General features: G+C 44.3%; 3 protein-coding genes across 5 annotated transcripts; 2 read left to right on the plus strand and 1 right to left on the minus strand.

Annotated features, from left to right (window-relative positions):
- Positions 1 to 183: 183 nt before the first annotated feature.
- Positions 184 to 6,223, minus strand: LOC120818220 (zinc finger CCHC domain-containing protein 7). Of its 2 annotated transcripts, none has more exons than XM_040175127.2 (8): positions 5,083 to 6,223; positions 4,053 to 4,105; positions 3,842 to 3,952; positions 3,210 to 3,380; positions 2,331 to 2,366; positions 1,994 to 2,098; positions 1,640 to 1,757; positions 184 to 1,011 (listed from the first exon to the last, which is right to left on the minus strand). In XM_040175127.2, exons 1-8 carry the CDS (start codon positions 5,447 to 5,449, stop codon positions 527 to 529), a joined length of 1,446 nt encoding a protein of 481 aa, XP_040031061.2. In that variant the 5' UTR covers positions 5,450 to 6,223; the 3' UTR covers positions 184 to 526. The 2 variants fall into 2 exon arrangements, with proteins under 2 accessions (XP_040031061.2, XP_040031060.2); XM_040175126.2 differs by having other exon boundaries at positions 3,210 to 3,383.
- A 257-nt stretch (positions 6,224 to 6,480) lies between these two features.
- On the plus strand, positions 6,481 to 8,329 carry LOC120818085 (paired box protein Pax-1-like). Its single transcript, XM_040174852.2, has 6 exons — positions 6,481 to 6,740; positions 6,955 to 7,152; positions 7,236 to 7,276; positions 7,355 to 7,453; positions 7,994 to 8,137; positions 8,216 to 8,329. The coding sequence occupies exons 1-6, from the start codon at positions 6,532 to 6,534 to the stop codon at positions 8,236 to 8,238; spliced, it is 714 nt and encodes a 237-aa protein (XP_040030786.2). The 5' UTR covers positions 6,481 to 6,531; the 3' UTR covers positions 8,239 to 8,329.
- A 2,748-nt stretch (positions 8,330 to 11,077) lies between these two features.
- LOC120817450 (signal-transducing adaptor protein 1) lies at positions 11,078 to 14,167 on the plus strand. Of its 2 annotated transcripts, XM_040173696.2 has the most exons (11): positions 11,078 to 11,356; positions 11,488 to 11,559; positions 11,789 to 11,839; positions 12,041 to 12,157; positions 12,242 to 12,298; positions 12,647 to 12,843; positions 12,914 to 13,045; positions 13,161 to 13,230; positions 13,301 to 13,403; positions 13,496 to 13,681; positions 13,786 to 14,167. In XM_040173696.2, the coding sequence occupies exons 1-11, from the start codon at positions 11,255 to 11,257 to the stop codon at positions 13,941 to 13,943; spliced, it is 1,245 nt and encodes a 414-aa protein (XP_040029630.2). In that variant the 5' UTR covers positions 11,078 to 11,254; the 3' UTR covers positions 13,944 to 14,167. The 2 variants fall into 2 exon arrangements, with proteins under 2 accessions (XP_040029630.2, XP_040029631.2); XM_040173697.2 differs by lacking the exon at positions 11,789 to 11,839.
- Positions 14,168 to 14,401: the final 234 nt, after the last annotated feature.

Consider the following 14,401-nt stretch of genomic DNA (forward strand, 5'->3'; position numbering starts at 1 on the left):
AGAGAACGCTTTGAACGACTAAAGCCACTTGCCTTACACCGCTTTTCAGGTTGAAGAACTCTTAGGTGATTACATGCAACCTTCTCCTATATACTATACAAACATAAACTCCCATGATTATGTGTTCTATACGTATCAGGGGAACACACTAATTATCTTTGAATATAACGTATACACAAGAGATTAGCTGGAATCCATGTTTATTGTTGTTATCTTTACAATATAAATGTACAGAAGCCAAAACACGGTTCAGTTGAACCATATTGCAATTATTATAATGACTAACAATACAAGGGCCGAAAAAGCAATGCATTGTATGTTAAAACATTCCAAAATATGTTGAAAATTGTACTTGTATCAAATTAGCTTTGTTCATGTACAAAAACAAATTTAAACAAGTCACAATGAAGATGAGCACCTTCAACTGTATACACAAACTCTACACAGTTTCACAATAAATACATTTAATCATTCAATCAAAACATTTAATCTTCCAGTTCTATTTGCTACTCCTTGAAGGATTGTATTATCTTTTTCTGTGGCGCACTCTATGTTTTGGTGAAAGAAGGCGTTCGCTACCCGTGTCTATGTCACCATGGGGATATAAATACCCACGTTTCCGCCCTCCTCTCTTCTTCCACCGCTCAGCTTCTCTGCTCTTTCTGCTTTTGCCACCTGCCTCATTCTTCTTCTTCCCCTTCTTCTTTGGAGGCGGAGTGTACTGCTTGTGACCGTGGAGGTCTGCAGGGTAAACTTTACCATCAAAGTACCTCCTGGGCCTCTTCAATAATCCTCCTTCTCGTCTGGCTTTAGCATCTCTTCTAAGCCTCTTCAACTCCTCTCTCTCTCTGCGCGTCTCCGGCCACTTCTTCCTCCTGCCCGCCCGCCCAAACGTTTCCTGCTGCATCCTGCTCCTCCCCTGGACCGGCTGATTCCTCTCCCAACTTCTGCCTGTCGCTTCAGACAAGTGCTGCTGGTCTGACAGAGGCATGGGTCCAGCACTCAAGAGCTCTGTATACACAGCAATAATGGAGAAAATGTCCTAACTAGTGAGCCAGAAAATAAATTCATATTTCTTTTTAATATTAAGTGAAAGTGCATCTTCAACAAGGCAAACATGCAGCAGATCATCCACCAACTCTGCAGCTCCACCTAGCGCCTTTCGGCACATTGAGTTGGTTTTTGCGGCCTACAATTTTACCATTTTGATTCATTCACTGCTCCCATTAAATCTGTTTTTAGTCCCAGCAGGCAGCCGTTTCTAGAGAACCAAGCTCAGGTAAAACCAAATACTCTATTTGCCCAGCACCTAATGTCCCACAGCAAAAGTTACTGACCAGCTGGTGAGCATAATGGTGGCTGAACAGGAAAATAAAGACACGGCGGAAGGGAACCAGTATATTAGGTGTGCCAAGCTAAAACTAAGGCAATCACCCATAACAGTGTAACCAAGAATCCTACTTCAATTATATTTATGATAAAGTAAAAAAAAAAAATGTTTCAGAGGTGTTGACTCAACTGTACAGTGATTTGTGATAACCATTTACATAAGGAAAAATGTTCAAAGATAAAGCATATCATTCAGCAAATGCTTGTATGCATAATAATACTATACATACTATAATATAAGTTTTGTCACCTTTGGCTCTTTTCTGCTTCCTGGAGCCACATTGGAGGACGTCATTGATGGTGTCGTAGTGGCAGACAAATGGCAGTAAGGCAAAAGTCCCACTAACCATCCTTGTTTTAGTGCACTCCTAATACCAACAGTGTAGATCAAATTCAAAAGTGAGTGAGCCATTCGAAACACTACATTTAAGTGTAATCCAAAACATGATACAGAAGAAAGAGGCAGAATATCTTGTACAGGGGCAAATAGAGGGGAAGAGGAAGGCAGCAAGAGACCAGACACAATGTGGACAAAGGAGAAAAGAGGCAACGTTCTAGTGAAGAAGGAGATGGAGAAAGTAAAAGAAGGATTCCTCTCACTTACATAACCATGATGTCCCCTCTTAGAACAGTTGTAACAATGAGCAGGGGGTTTCTTATTTCTGAGGATTTGGTCTGTCTGGGGTCTGACTGGAAGCTCTAACCCGATCTGGAAAAAAAGGTCACACAAATAACATATTAAAATGGGTGAAAGACATAAGTTCATCTCTCCGAAGTTCCATCTCAAACTTCAATTCTCACCAGCCTGTTAAAAGGAAATGAAGATGATCCTTTTTACCATCAGCCAGAAAGGACTTTTATTATCTAAACTTGTTATGCACCGATTATTGTGAAGAAGAATGCGATAATAAAAAGGCAGCAAAGTCAAAACAGTAACTCACTGTCAAGTGGTATTGTCTCCATGTATCAGGGCAGGTCTAAAGAAAAACCATGAAACAAAAAGAGAACATTATTCTTTTAAAGACAACACAGTAGAGAGCATCAGACGGGTAAGGAACTGCCAAGGTAGACTTAAGCCTAGTTTATGCTTCTGCGTTTTCAGAGCGACGCAGACGCAAGACCCCTTTGCGTGTCCCTTGCGTCGCTCCTTGCGTGTGTTGAGACATTTTTCTAGGCTTGCGTTGAAAGCGACGCAAGCAACGCAAGCCTCCCGCGGCCCACCAGGCTGCGATTGCTCCGCTAACTACGTCCTTTACGGAGTCTCACATTTCCGCTTTCATAGCCCGATACCGCCATTATTAAAACGAAGAATGTTTACGATAGAACGGATCAGATTGAAGAACTTTTGTCGGAATAAATGCGCAAATATGACCGATTATACAAGCCGTCATTGGCGGATTGTAGAAGCGGGTTGGATTCACGGAGGGAGATCGCCGCAAACGCCGAGAGGTGCACAAAGTTGTGGAGGAAAATACGGGACAAATGTGTCCGCGATGAAAAGCAGCAGTGGCGATGCACGGGATAATAAAGTCTATGATAAATAAATAAACAAATAAATAAATAGACGTGACTCTCTAGGTCGTCTTCAACAAAAACACGTTACTCCGCCTGTTGTTCTGGCGGTGAATTGCTCTGCAACACACGCAGAACCATGAATTGAAACGAGTGCGAGTACGAGACGCAAACGCAGAAGCATGCGCCGGCCTTGACACAAAAAAGGCCCACACACACCTGAGGCTAAACAATACGTCAACTCACAACTGACAAACCCTTTCAAAGTTTCCTTCAACACAGAAACCCAAATCCCAACACAAACTCACATCAGAGAGGTGACCTGACATCCCGCAGCGCTGGCAGTGTTGTTTCCACACCTGCGGCCTCTCACAGGGGCTGCGGCCGTGTGACGGCAGTCCACAGCTGGGACATGGGCGGCCCCCACAGTGCCTCTGGACGTGGCCCTGGAGCCCACAGAGAACACAGGTGGGACACTTCTGCTGACACAGACAACAAACAAAAAATGCAACATTAATAATAATTCTATTTTTTTTCCTCTCAACTAGACAGCATAAACTTCACTACCCGTCCAGCAATATGTTCAATGTTTAAACTGCTGAAAGTAAAAGTCATGGTCTTCAAACGTGAGCATAAAAAAAAAAACATTTAAGCTTTTTATTAAATAAATGAGTACAGAGCTGCAGGAAATAGAGCGAAGAATACGGGGACATCAGCTGGACTTCAACAGGAAAGGGACAATCGGAAGCTCGAAGAAGTGACTTCAGTCAGATAAATATCTTGCCAGTTGTGTAAGTATTTTAATCTGAATCAATTATTCAACAACTCCATTAAACTCCTACATTGGTTATTTATTCTGCAAGACCTTGTTATCTGACTTATACCTAACAAATGACAGCACATTATGTGTATGTCAAATAAAAGGAATGGATGAATTTACCTTTTGGCTGTAGCAGCTTTTGGCGAGGTGTCCCGTCTTTTTGCAAATGTCACAGAACAGAGAGCGACCAGCCGTGAAATAGCGGCTGGGCAAAGAATGATGAGCACCGGGCTACATGACGTGAGAGGAGAAAAACAGGACATTATTTTATAAGGTAGTATTGTAAAAATGTCTTTCCTTGGAAATGAATAGAGAGTAAATCCAACGCTACCTTGTCTCTGTCTGATACGGCCCAGGTATCCTCCACTGCCTTCACAGTCTGATCTATGATGGAGAGAATGACCCAGCAGAGTAAGGCTTTGTAGAGCTAAATGTATTCCTCAATTCAAGTTATTTTGTGTTAATGGCAGAATATATACCTCTTAAATTCAGCAAAATAAAAGCTTATAGATTAAGTGAATATGTAAGCATTGAATTACTTTATTAATCGCATGTCAGACGCACAGTCTTAATTGAGGAAAATATGAATCTTCAACTAGATTCATTCCAGTATTGTTGTATTTGTGAACACATGTTGCTATGCCTTAAATGAATAGAACCTGTAGTAATGATTTTTAAGGGTTCTTCTTGTATTGCACGAAGCCACCGGCTATCAGCGGTAAATCGATCATTCACTTAAAATGAAAAAGACCAAATATGTCAAGTGCTTGTCATACAATAACAAGCTCCACTAACCAGAACATTGGGTGTATAAATCACAACAGTATTCAACGAAAGCTCAACACTAATGGGTCGTGAGTGATATTACCATACAACACACACAGGAGACTGCCTAGTGGAAGAGCGGTCGCCCTTAGGGGGCTCGATTACCGGCCCCACAAATCCATGTCAGCGTGTCCTGTGGCACTTAGACCCAAATCGCTCCCCCCGGCTGGTCCTCCACTGCATGAACGGGTGTGAATGACATTTAGCGCTTCGAGTGGTCGGAAGAATAGTAGACTAATAGAAAGTTGATTCATCTTTTGTATACCGCAGCCATCAAACTGTAGAATTTGATTGCTTCATATTTGATTCTTGCCGAGTTGCTGTTCTTATCGTTACAATTATTTAGCTCATGTAGAAGAGGCACTCCACATATCACTTGTACGTCATTCAGTTTGAATTATTTGTCCTTCACGTAAACGTTTTCAGAGTCCAACAATGTACATTTAAGTACTGTAAAAGCTGCTCTTGCACTAGTATCAAGGCTTTGAAACAGGACAATAGATTGCACTTCATCTCGCTCTGGGTTGCAGTCTAACCTTCATCTCCAGAGTAATCCTCAGAGCAGTTCTTGTAGCTCAGGTTGAGCTGGATGCTTGAGTCTCCCGCCTGCTCCTCTCCTCCAAGGAGCATCCACCACTCGATGGGATGCTCACCCTCCTCCTCCTCCTCCTCCTCATCGTGTAGGTGTGAAGTGCTGAGCGCCCGTCCACAGGTGATGTTGTACGCCAGGAGGAGCGGAGGAGAGCTTCCCCTGCGGAGCCGCGCTGCCCGCTTACCGATGCTGTGAAGTTCCCGGTAGCTCAAGTTGATCTCTTCCTCCCCTTCTGAACGGTCCCCAACAAAGTTGTTGTCCTCGCTACATTGCTCACCATCATAACCTTCGAGTTCTATGCTGTAATCCATAGTACAACCTCGAAGAAGAGCAGTCGAACAGCACCGCCTAGCGACGGCTCACCGCACTATCAAACAGCGGTAGCCATTAGCTCGTTCAAGTTACTACAAACATTTATATTGGATATTGTGCAAAAAAAAATTGGTTGTGTAGTTTTTCTCTTTAAGCATGTAATTATGAGGTGTATGTGAAGCACACAATCCAAATATATCTGCACGTGGTTTTACATCAGCCCAGCCGGCGGTGCTATGCTAACTTTAGCTGTTAGCTACTTTAGCTATAATATTAGCTCTGTAAGCTAATATAGCTAATTAAGAGCACACAACTAAGTCAAATGAAGCCCATAATGGCACTTTAAGAGTGCTTACCGTTTGTTTATTTGAACAATATTTCCCCCACAGAAGTGAACAGGATCTGTGACTTCCACTCTTGTTTATATGTTTGACGCTTCGCTCTGAACAACTTTACCGGCGTTTCCGGGTGTTTAATTGTTGGACAACCAAAACTATCTCAGTGTTGAGAAACACGGAGTTAGACAACAAGTTCACCCCTAAAGGCCCTGGAGAATTAAGATTGATTTTGTCACCGTTTGTAATATAAGCTTACTACATTTAAACACATTTTTATTTTGTTGTCAGTTAGCGTAAAATGTGTTTAAATGTATATATTAGTTAATTTCCCTGCGTGGATAGATCAGCTATACAGCCCTGAAACGATTCACTATATTTCCATTGATCCCGACTGCAGCTCCGATCAACGCATCGGGGAAAAACATAATGGGGCGTGTGCGTCCGTGCACGCGCGACCAATCAAAGGCTCTTCTTGCTCACCGTTGAGGTGCAGAGGGGACACTTCTGTCCCTCCGAACTCCGACCAGATTATAAGGGAAACATCTGAACAATGCTCTCCTAAAGACATGTCTGTCTGAATGAGTACACATTTCCTGCATATTATACAAAACAAAGAGAAGTTTATCAAGATTAAGCCACAGACCTGGAGTCAGTCCGTGATGGACGCGCACTTTGGACAGGTACCGCTCACCGTTACGCACAGTAAGTAAAAGGTTATTAGTCTACCCCCGGCACGGGTTCATATGGAGAAAACGACGTGTTTCCTTGATCGGCTCCGGTCCTCAGGATATGGCAGGGTTAACCAGCTCGGCGGGGTCTTCATTAACGGGCACCCGTTGCCCTCCGTGGTGAGACAGCGCATCGTGGAGATGGCGCAACGGGGCGTGCGTCCCAGTGAGATCTCCCGCCGCCTGCGCGTCAGTCACGGCTGTGTCAGCAAGCTACTGACCAGGTAAAATCACCTTTTTTATAGTTTAAGTGGTTCATAGATAATTGATAAAGCAGATTCAGGGTGACTTTTATGAATTTGAACAATATTATGCCTTTCAAAACGGAGTAACACAAATTCACCACCATTATATGCATTTTGATGTTTATCAAACGTCCTCCTAGGCTAATATGTTAAACATGCCGACACATATATTGTTACAATATTGTAAATGCAGGTACAATGACACAGGGAGCATCAGACCGGGGGTGATTGGAGGCTCCAAACCCAAAGTGGCCACTCCCAGAGTTGTGCAGACGATCCTTCATCTGAAACACACAAATCCCAACATGTTCGCCTGGGAGATCCGAGACAGGCTGCTGCTGGAGCAAGTGTGCAACAGTGATGGTGTGCCTAGCATCAGCTCCATCAACAGGTACAGATGAGCTCCCGCATGTGTTTGATTGTGTGCTTGACAACACAGATCGTTTAAATGAGTTGAGATCCCTCTCTTTACAGGATCATCAGAAACAAAGCACAGTCTGAGTCTTTTGGAGCCGGTATGTTGTTCCGTCCCTTCTACTCTTTCCTGTCTGTGTGTTTTGAATGTTACCTGACATTGGCCTCTGACCCTGCAGTATCATCAGCATCATCTGTTGCAATGGGAAACGCCTATTCCTCTGAGTCCACCTATTCCATTAATGGGCTGATCAGAAAATGCGGCAAACATGGGGAAGGTAAAATACTCTGAATGGGTTTAATATATTTGTGTGTCTTTAAAAGTAAATGTGCACGTGTTCATTTGTTTGCATTGTTTTGATAGCTGTCACTTTAACACGACTCCTTGCTTCCAAATTGGGAAACCTGAAAAAAATATATATATATATATTTTAATCTGCTTTTCAAGCTATATTTCTCATCGTATTTAAACAGTCCACATTTTTCATGCCGTTAGAAGCTTCCCTTTTTGTTGTGTTCTTCAACAACAAACAAAATGCGCACGGAGGTATTTGTAGCGCAAACACAAAGATTAAAGTGGTAAAACAGACCACACGGGAGGCCTCCCTCCCCCCTCGCCTTGGCCTCTCGTTACAGGCTCGATTGAACCTCCACTCCTCCATCACTGCGGCCATTAAAATAGAACATTGTGCGGATTAATATGCATTCGTGGCTAGCGGCACACGCGTGTATTTTGTCATTGTACCAATTAGAAAAAGTCACATTGGTACGGAGGGAAATAAAAAGGGATCATGGGCAGAAGCTGTTTTGTTTTCCAGGGGGCGACGTCTCCCGCTGCGTCTGCCGCAACCAGCCGTGCTCCTGTGATGAAGCCCGTGGACGGTCCAACCACGGCCTCGCCTGCATCTCCAGCCTGACCTTCTACCCTGGTCTGCCAGCTAATCATCATCCAGACCTCTCAGGTCAGTCCGCATGAAAACGTGACACCCGATATGAGTTGACCCTGAATATGTTTCTCTCTTTTGTGTTCTCTTATTTAGGGCGTCTGTGTCATTACAGCTGAACAGTGCTGCGGAAGATTGATTATTCCAACATGCCTGACGTCCGCTTAGGAGCACAAATCACCAAACATGTTGAAATAAAACTGAAAAGTTAAACTTCATCTCTTGTGTTTTATTTACACAATTTCTGAGTCAAAGAATATACGCACGCTCTGTTGTTTCAGACTCTACAGCGCTTCATCAGTGCAACATATTATCGGCCATCCCTGCCACCCATGAGGCCATTTGCCCCTCAGCCAGTGTTTGAGGGGGAGCATCGTTAGGGCCCCCGTGATGGAGAACAATCACGGTTTCCTCTCCTTAATGTGCGTCTCCCTGGCCTCCCCTGCAGCATGAGGCATTAAAGGAGATGCCGGAGGGACCTGTGGGCTCAAAGAACACTGCTGAGAAAGAAATCCGTGGCCGGCAATGGCATCAATCTATAGGAGGGATGTAGAGAGCGTGTACATCTACAGACGTTTATGTAGGAATGTGTTGTTACAGGTGGTAATTTGCCAAAGTATGTGTCCATAGGTTTTCAATTGCAAAATGATTTTATACCAGGCGTGACATCACACACAATCAATTTTACCTCACAGGCTGAAAATCATATTTTCTTCTCAGGAAGTTTTGCCGAATTGAAACAAGCCTCATTATAGCAACAGAGCCAGTAGAAGCTTTTAACAGCAGGGGGCAATGTTTGCATGGATATAAGCAACAATAGCAACAAGTTTGCACAGCTGACACTTTTACGAGCTGCAGCTTGTTAAGACAAGATGAGAAACACATTTTTACAAACAACAAAAGTGCACTGACAGCTCACCCTCCAGCCATCTCTAGCTAATGAGCTGTTTAGAATGTGATGAGCTGTTTTTATGCATTCGTTGTGCAGCCAATTCCCCAGCTGTCATCATGTTGCTGGGAGAACGGTGGCCCGAGTGCAGAAGCCACCCAGAGGGTTTTTATTTTTGGTCCTGACAAAAACCCAAGAGGACCTGAACAAAGACCTCAGCCTGTGATGTAACACGAGCGAGGATCCGGATGGCCTGAAAGCAGTTTAAGTGTTTTTAATGAAAACACTGTATATTTCTCACTTAGTGTGGTGGGAATGACCTGCAGGCACTCAGAGATAACGTAACGCACAAAACACTGTTAAAAGTAAAACAGATACATTGAGTTAAGGGAGACGACAAACCACTTCAAGGAGTGTCTTAGCCTCCAATCGTACGATAAATCACTCCAAGGGCAAAGAAATCAGATTACAGGTCATTTAGCTGACGCTTTTATCCAAAGCGACTTACATTACACTTTAAACCCATGGATTTTTTTACATTTTGCCCAGGGAGCAATTAGGGGTTAGGTGTCTTGCTCAGGGACACTTTGACTTGAGACATGGGGCAGCAGGCACTCCAAACACCAACCTTGCGGTTCCCAGCGTACCCGCTCTACCCCCTGCGCCACGACGACCCACCAAATCACATGATTTTATATTCAGTGCCACTTATACAAGAAGACTGGTCGGCGGCTCACAGCTGCCGTTCTCTTCTGGATCTGCTGATCTTACAGAATGTGCAAAAATCTCATGTGTGCCGTCCCACCTGCAGCTCACCGAGGATGCCAGGCAGCACAACAAACACAGACACGCACACACACACACACACACACACAGGATAACTTAGTCAGCCAGTCCTCCAGTCACTACTGGATGGTCACAGCTGGACCAACGGGCCGGCGTAGTCCAGCCGATGATGATGGTGACGATGATGATGATGATGATGATGATGATTGTCCACAGTGTCCATCACTCAGCAGCACTAGTGAGTTCAAACTGTCTACTGCTGCTGCTGTTCTATTATATATATATATATATATATTATATTGTTCTATTGTATCTATTCATCCATTGTTAGCTACAGCTGACCCTGCTGTAGTCATGTAATCGCAATTCATTCAGATATCAGCCCATTAGAGCTTAATTCTGGATTCTGACCTCTCGGTATGAATACACTACATTGTATGAATGAACATGTATCGAGAGAAATGACCTGGATGACCTGTGTACTCTTACTTCTCCAGGCGTTCACTTTCCTCACAGTGATTAGGGTTTAATAGTTTTCACGTATGTATTGAATAAAATAATTAGACCGATAAATGTCCTTAGTGTACCACGACTTATAGAGTTCAACATACTTTTCATGAAAGTGGCCTTTTATTTAAACGGTACAGGACGTCCCTCCGTGAAGTCGGCGTCTTCTCTCAATCCCAGTGATACAGAATGTATTTATTTTTCTTTCTGAAGTGGCAACATTTGGCAAAGAAGTCAATTTCTCTATGTACGATTAAAAACCATTAAAACGCAACCATTCCTTCACATCTCCCTCAAACGAGACAGAATGCTGTTCTGGTGGCTCCTGTGTCTCCTCCAGCTGGTCCTCTGGTTGACCAAACTCTTCAGCTGGTTCATTTCACTGCTCATGTTCACCAGGTGAAAGTCAAAGACGCAACGTCTTCATGGATCACATACACCTCTGGTATAATGTCTTTGAAAGAAAAAGAAACAAAGACTTAATTCAAAAGAATTGGACCAATTAGAAAAGGTATCACTAAATACTACCCTCATTTCTCACACAAGACATTTATTTCCTTGCTCTGACAGTGTGTTCCCTGAAAGCATGGGCATCGAGGAAATAATTAATCCAGCTTGCACATTGAGAATGACTTTTTAACTTATGCTTCATTGTGTCTTGGTCCAAAGTCTAACGGTCACTTTTCTTTAGGCATTCTTATACCAACCACTTCCTTGTTCATTAATCACTGCCAGCGTTTCCTCATTCTCCGAACAAAAAAGCTCGAGGAGCTTATTACACCAATAATCATCACAGATATGACTCACTGTGAATCCATCACTGAACCAACAAGGAACCAAACTTTGTCGGGACTCAACTTACTCTGATTATTCGACGCCAATGCAAAACAAAGATAAGTGAGCCAAAGCTGAAACAACAAAAGCCAGTCGGAGCACATTGATTTAGCAGGAACATGTCTTTGCCGGCAAGAGTCGTTCACAAGAGGAGGGAGACGATCACAGAACTGCCGCTGTACTACTCCGGACACCTGCTGAAGAAACTCACCAAAGAGAAGGTGAGAATGACGTTGGGAAATGCTGATGTTTGCAAATTCCGTGACAGTTTTTTAGGCTTTTTTCAATACTGTTGGATTTGGGAGCACTTTGTCAAGAACAAACATCAAAAATGACGTTTTGGGATTTTCAGGATTTCAAGAAGTACTACGGAGAGCTCCGAGGAGCCACACTCTTTCTCTACAAAGACGACACACAAGACACGGTGAGCCAACAGTTGACTTTGCTCCTCTATCTGAAGCTTCACAGGCAGCAATGCAGACGCTGATCGTCAGGGCTTATTTTATTAGTCGTTAGATATTTGTTTCTTATAAAGCTTCAAAGTCCGTCCTATTTGACATCATTAATACTAATTTTATTGATCCACCACGTGTCTGACAGCTTATTGCTTTTATTGCCTTTGTCGTTTGATGACATGATTCATGGAATGTCAGCCCTACGACACTTGCATCGGTGAGAAGGCCGCTCCTGTTACACCTTCAAAGGCAGGTGCACAACTCCTAACAATGTGTGTGTGTGTGTGTGTGTTCAATAGATGCGTCACCTGCTCCAAAGTATATCAGCGTAACCCCTTCGTACCTAAAATAATACCCAAGGCACAAGTGGCACCAATGCGGCGCTCACAGATGAGAGAAGAGCTTCCGCCGGCAGAGAGTGATGCTGATTTGTTGTATTGCCTTTGTCAGTACACAGAGAAGCTGAACCTGGAGCAGCTAAAGTCCATGGAGCTGGATTCTCCGTATGAAAGCAAAACACCGACCATCTTCACCCTCACCCTGCACACGCAGGAGGTGCAGCTTAAGGTGAGCTTCGAGGATTCATCAAACAAACAAAAAAAGCGTTTGATGGAAAGTGAGATACAACCTAAATGTCTCCGGTCTGTGCAGATGGAAAACTGCGACACAGGAGAAGAGTGGAGAGGTTACATCTTGACTGTCGTCAAGGTAAGCAAACACAAATAAACGGGACAGAGACAGTTGATGCTCATGAATACGAAAAACAATTAGCTCAATGTCAAAGTATTGAACTAAGCACACATCTGGAATGCAACAGAACAACTTTTAGAACAGTTGTTTTTTTGGCCCATTGTACCCGTTTCATACACAAAGTCATGCTCGGTCTATGAAACGGAAACAAGTATTTCCTGGTTAATGATAAATAAGCTCAGGATGCTTTCAAGGACAAACTCTCAACACATAGCACCGTCTGCAAGGCGAGAGAATAAAGATTGAAGTGATCCATCCCATGTGCGACGGAGAAAAGGCTTCTCAGGTAAATCTTCCTGCCCACAGAAAGAGATCCCCAGCAACATGCAGCTGCTGCCTGGCCAGATGTTGCTGCTGCAGTGCGCTCTGGATCAGGAGAGGAGGAGAAACCCCCCGAAGGCGTGTCCACCCCTCCCACCGCGACCACTCTTCCTCCGCCAGCCCCCCCTCTCCACTACAGCGGGTAAAGACGAGCTGGACAACTGCGCCCCCGAGCTACCTACGTAAGTGGCCTCCTTACCGCCCTGCTCCGTCGCTGAGGAAGCACCACATGTTGTTCTTTGGTTCCTGCAGGTGTTTCTTCAGCGTGACTCGGATGGAGGCTGAGAAAATGTTGGAGGAAAACCCAGAGTGCGGAAGCATTATCCTCCGCCCGTCCACCCTGGCCAACAACTACGCCCTCACCCTCAGACAACTGATGCCCAGGTCCGTCTGAAACGTACCCAAATAAAAAGGGACTTCTGATGAGGCTGCAAGTCTCAATCCACACATCAGGTGACGAGGAAAGGAGGAAATGATCCTCCTCTTGTTTGTGTTTCAGCGGGCCAGTCATGAAGAACTTCAGATTGACCTCCACCAACTCTGGGTTTGTCATTGAACTGGACACGCCGGTAAGTGCCCTACAAAACTGCGTTCATCTTCTTTCTCTTTGCTTGTCTTCATGGGTCCTCCTCCGTGTAGGTGAGGGTCTCCTCCTTGAACGAGGTACTTAAATACTTCATGGAAAAGACGGAGTACCGTCTGCACCCCTTCTTGGAATGTCAGCCCTACGACACACGCATCGGTGAGAAGGCCGCTGCCGTTACACCTTCAAAGGCAGGTGCACAATTCCTAACAATGTGTGTGTGCGCGTGTCTGTTTGTGTGTGTTCAATAGATGCGTCACCTGCTCCAAAGTATATCAGCATAACCCCGCCTGTACCTAAAATAATACCAAAGGCACAAGTGGCACCGATGCTGCGCTCACAGACGAGAGAAGAGCTTCCATCACCTCCTGCTAAAGAAGAGGATGAATATGTTCTTCCCGAGGATCAGTGTCCGGATTCTCACAACCTAAACCTTGGTGAGGGGGACTGGACATCCGCTTTAGCCCAATAACAGCTATAAAACCGTGCACAAGTAAGGTCGCTTTAAATGAGTCAACTTGTGTGTTTTTCTCCCAACCAGTTCAGCTGGATGGAACGCTCCGGGATGTTTTAAGGTTACGGACGGAAAACTTGTACGCTGAAACCGAGCCGACGGAAACCAATGCAAAGAAAAACCACAGAAAGGAAGTCAGGCAGAGTGGACCAAAGAGAGGCCAGCAGAGCGAGACGATGTACTGATGCTGCTCCGTCAGGACTCGCTTTTTTTGTCGTTAGAAAAAGACAAACACCATTGACAAGTTTGTCGAATTTAATCCCAATTTTAAAAAAAAAGATTTCACTCCATCTGTCAAAGTAGGGGTCTGAAACTCAAACCCTGAAGGGGGAACCAGTAGAGTCCAGATCAGGTCCTTCAACGACCACTGTCGTAACCGTTGCTGTTAGGAGTGGTGAGTGAGGAGGCAGTCAGTATAAAACAGGCCACGAAAAAGGGGTTTTGTGAAAGTGTCAGTCAACCACCAGAGGTCCTCTGGTTTGCAACCCGAGCCGTAGCGTTCTGCCGTTTGCCTGCAGCAGAATGCAACATTAACCGTGGATTCTTTCCTCCTGCCGGTTACCAATAGTAACCTGGATTTTTCCTTGTCCATTTCTTAGTTTAACATATTAGCATGCTAATGTTTGCTAATTATCATCAAACA

Source organism: Gasterosteus aculeatus, chromosome 4 (genome assembly GCF_964276395.1).
Source record: "Gasterosteus aculeatus chromosome 4, fGasAcu3.hap1.1, whole genome shotgun sequence".
Lineage (NCBI taxonomy): Eukaryota > Metazoa > Chordata > Actinopteri > Perciformes > Gasterosteidae > Gasterosteus > Gasterosteus aculeatus.

Coding starts and splice junctions, on each gene's coding strand:
- LOC120818085 (XM_040174852.2), top strand. CDS start 6,532: ATGGAGAAAACGACGTGTTTCCTTGATCGGCTCCGGTCCTCAGGATAT. Junction 7,153..7,235: donor AGCATCAGCTCCATCAACAG/GTACAGATGAGC, acceptor CTCTCTTTACAG/GATCATCAGAAACAAAGCAC. Junction 7,454..7,993: donor ATGCGGCAAACATGGGGAAG/GTAAAATACTCT, acceptor TTTGTTTTCCAG/GGGGCGACGTCTCCCGCTGC.
- LOC120818220 (XM_040175126.2), bottom strand. CDS start 5,449: ATGGATTACAGCATAGAACTCGAAGGTTATGATGGTGAGCAATGTAGC. Junction 3,384..3,841: donor AAAGCTGCTACAGCCAAAAG/GTAAATTCATCC, acceptor TGTCTGTGTCAG/CAGAAGTGTCCCACCTGTGT. Junction 2,367..3,209: donor TGTCAGGTCACCTCTCTGAT/GTGAGTTTGTGT, acceptor GTTTTTCTTTAG/ACCTGCCCTGATACATGGAG.
- LOC120817450 (XM_040173696.2), top strand. CDS start 11,255: ATGTCTTTGCCGGCAAGAGTCGTTCACAAGAGGAGGGAGACGATCACA. Junction 11,560..11,788: donor AAGACGACACACAAGACACG/GTGAGCCAACAG, acceptor ATGGAATGTCAG/CCCTACGACACTTGCATCGG. Junction 11,840..12,040: donor CTCCTGTTACACCTTCAAAG/GCAGGTGCACAA, acceptor TGCCTTTGTCAG/TACACAGAGAAGCTGAACCT.